General features: G+C 38.4%; 1 protein-coding gene across 2 annotated transcripts in view; it reads left to right on the forward strand.

The window, feature by feature from the left end:
* Window positions 1-3,027, forward strand: part of LOC106063710 (uncharacterized) — a 24,295-nt gene extending 21,268 nt beyond the window's left edge. For both annotated transcript variants that reach the window (XM_056030576.1, XM_056030575.1), the window contains 2 exons: window positions 722-751; window positions 2,401-3,027. In XM_056030576.1, the coding sequence (XP_055886551.1) occupies window positions 722-751; window positions 2,401-2,507 (137 nt within the window). In that variant the 3' untranslated portion in view covers window positions 2,508-3,027. The remainder of the gene's footprint in view (window positions 1-721; window positions 752-2,400) is intronic.
* Window positions 3,028-3,300: the final 273 nt, after the last annotated feature.

Consider the following 3,300-nt stretch of genomic DNA (forward strand, 5'->3'; position numbering starts at 1 on the left):
AGTCTAGGGCCGACAGTTAACATTATGTAGCCAGCACAACATCCAACCGCCTTTACTTTCCCCGACCTAATGTCAGGGACCCATTGGAGTTTGGGTTAACTCTGGGAAGTCCTAAAAATCCGAAATTCAAAATCAGTCTTTACAGAGATTCAATCCCGATACCCACTCGGTTTCGGAAGCCAAGCGCTTGACCACTTTGCGACGTCGCCCCTTTACGAAATAAGTTAGAATTCACTTTAAAAAAAATGATCATTTTAAATAAGAAAAACTTGACCAAATAACTTTTTAAGAAATATGATTTAAAAACAAACAACGGAATTTACTCATTTTGTTGTGCAACTACGGGCGTGCAAGTAGAATAGAAATACAAATACTGCTTTTAACCGGCTTACTTAATTAAAGACACGTTCTAGCTTGATCGTCTGCAAATGTAATAAGCAGGAGTGGGGTAACAACCTTGAAGGGCCCATGACAAATAGGAGCCCAGGACAGGAGAGGGGAATAAACAGATTGTGGGCTGCATGAATTTAAACACACACAAAAAGAATTCAGTGTCTTTTTTTTTTAATATATTATTTACTTTTTTTTTTTTCACTTTTTCGTATAGCATCCGTTTGTGTGTATTATGAATTAAGACATAGAGAGTAATTAGGTCAGTAAGAAACACGTGATCAAGAATTAACCAATAAAATAACAATGTATTGCTTTCCCTACTTCACAGTGTGTAAAGGCTGTAGGGGAACTCGTGCAGGTATGTCTTAGTCGCCAGAATTTCAATCATCTAGATCAGTGATGCCCAAACACGGCCCGTGGGCCATATCTGGCCCGTGAATCTGCGCTAGTTTGCCCTCCAAAACTTCTGCAATGAGAAGCCGCAGAGACGCGATTTTTTTAATTTTCGTTTTGCAGTGATACAGCTTATCTTAAGCATATCAGAAATATATAGCCTCCCGGCCGACAAAGGTTGGGCAGCACTGATCGCCTACAGCGGTTAATTTGTGTACCAGCAGTTTGGTGGCACAAATCAACAACCGTCTACAACTCGCATATATCAAGCTCTTTTACAAGTGTAGAAAAGAATTGTTATAATTATTATAAATAAGATACAGCGATGTTCTGGTCCTGGATTCATCGTTATATTATTAGTTGTTTTTTTTAAACTGAATTTGTATTGCGCAACTTTCATGCTTATAGCAAGCTCAGTGCGCTAATGTCCAATCTTTTTTGTGGACCAGTGGGAGGAGGATGTATCAGGGAGAAGGTTTCCGTGCTGCCTTTAGGCGTTCAGCAAACACAGCCCTGATTATAGTCGGGATTCGAACTCTAGCGCAATGATAAGTAACCAAGCAGTTTTTTTTGCCAAACATTGTCATATGGGTGCTGTAACGGTTCGCGAAACTAAACCCTTCCACTCTTTTCGGTCCTCGGCTAAATAATGCTTATCAGAATATCAAGAGAAGCTGGTCCATTCTTTTCTTTGGTCATCTTTTCCTTCATGCTCCCTCTACTGTACTTTGAAGCAGGGCCGGATTTAAGTAGGTGGAGCCACCCTTTGACGGGATTTTTTGTGGCGGCCCCCTCCACATTTTCGAAAGCTTGAATAAAGATCCACTTCTGAATGAAAATACTTATATCTAAAAATCATGTTGTATTTTAGAAGAAAGAAATCGATTTCTTGTAAATTTAATCTCACTTCCCTTTTTAAAAAATATGCATATTTTAGTTTTAAAATTTTATATTTTTTAGTTTGTGGAGGCAGTGGCGTAGCTAGGGTGGGGGGAGGAGGGGGGAGAATTTGAAAATACCCCGGGCCCCCACTTGAGAGGGGCCCCCACATGAGTGTTTTTTTTTACATTAAAAATTAAATGCTATGGAAAATGCAGGGACCCCAAAAGAGGTCAAGCCCCCCGGGCCCCCAAACGATGAAAAATTCCGAGTTACGCCCCTGTGTGGAGGGTAAGACGTTTGATAGACGCACTGTAAAACCGTAGCTGTATTTACGTATTCCGAGCATGCTACGAGCGTACACTTATTAATCTCATTATAGCCAGCCGTAAAAATGTGGGGGGGGGGGGGGGGGGGAAGTTGCCAAACAAAAAAGTTTCTGATCCGTCGAAACTTGGATATATTTTTTATCTCTTTTGTGGAGGCCCCTTGCTTGTGGTTTCCCCTCCCTTAAGTTCGGCCCTGCTTTGACGGATGACTTTTGATAGTGAGTCACGTCTTACAATATGACCAAACCAGCTCAGCTTTCGTATCTTCTCAGTAGTGAAGAGTTCCGGCCAGAGAGTTGACTTGAAAAAAAGTATAACCCCCATTTGTTATAACAATAATAAATCGAAAAAGGTTTGTTATATCGAGTAATTCTAATAAAGTGTATCTATTGTGTTTTATTTTTAGCTGAAGCTAATTCCTTCGACAAGTCATCGGCTATGGAAATGTCTTCGTTTCAAGCTGTTCGCTTAGCTAAGAGTAAATCTGGGATAGATATTGCCGTAAAGGAGTAGAAATAGCTAAAGCAATATAGTTGTACCCCTGAAAGATAGCAGAAAGTCTGAAGAATATATATGGATCTATGCATAGACAAAGTGAACATACGACAGAATTATAATGTTGAACAATTGACAGATATCAGTGCATAAAGTTTGCACAATATTTTAAAGACTTTCAACACAAATAAAACCGATGGCTAACCTCTGTAACACCTTCCTGTGTGAATGATACTTAAACATTGTTTCAGATTGTAAGCCTATTTGGCTCGTGTTTGAATATTCAACATTGATTATAGTTTAGACCTAAAGATTTAATTACAATTTTAAACTTGTAAGTTTACATAATTACAACACTGGTTAAAACTGGGATAGTAATATTCATTAGATATGTTACATTCAAAATTAAATGCCTAAATAGATCCTAGCGTTCCTATCTTTAAAAAGTCAATTTAGTTCAACTTTGACCACCGAACAGTTTGTGATGTCATAGAGAGATTTATCAAAATATATTTTTGTATTTACACACGAAACAAAATTGTATTTGTTATTTCTGTTCTTAAGTGTTTAGTGTTTAAAGATGTCTGTTTTACATTTTGAGTCATTCTGAGGAATGGAGAAAGACGGTCGACAAATCTTGCCTTGTGCCCCAACGGTCCAAAAGACTAAGGGGTAGATAAAGGTAAAGGTAAGGTAATTAATTGACTAATTGGTACGTTTTCATTGGTTCGTGTCTTTCCCATGCCAATGAATAATTATGTAAAGTTTCAACTTGATCCGGGAATTGGTATGAGAGAAATAACGTGTGTAC

Source organism: Biomphalaria glabrata, chromosome 5 (genome assembly GCF_947242115.1).
Source record: "Biomphalaria glabrata chromosome 5, xgBioGlab47.1, whole genome shotgun sequence".
Lineage (NCBI taxonomy): Eukaryota > Metazoa > Mollusca > Gastropoda > Planorbidae > Biomphalaria > Biomphalaria glabrata.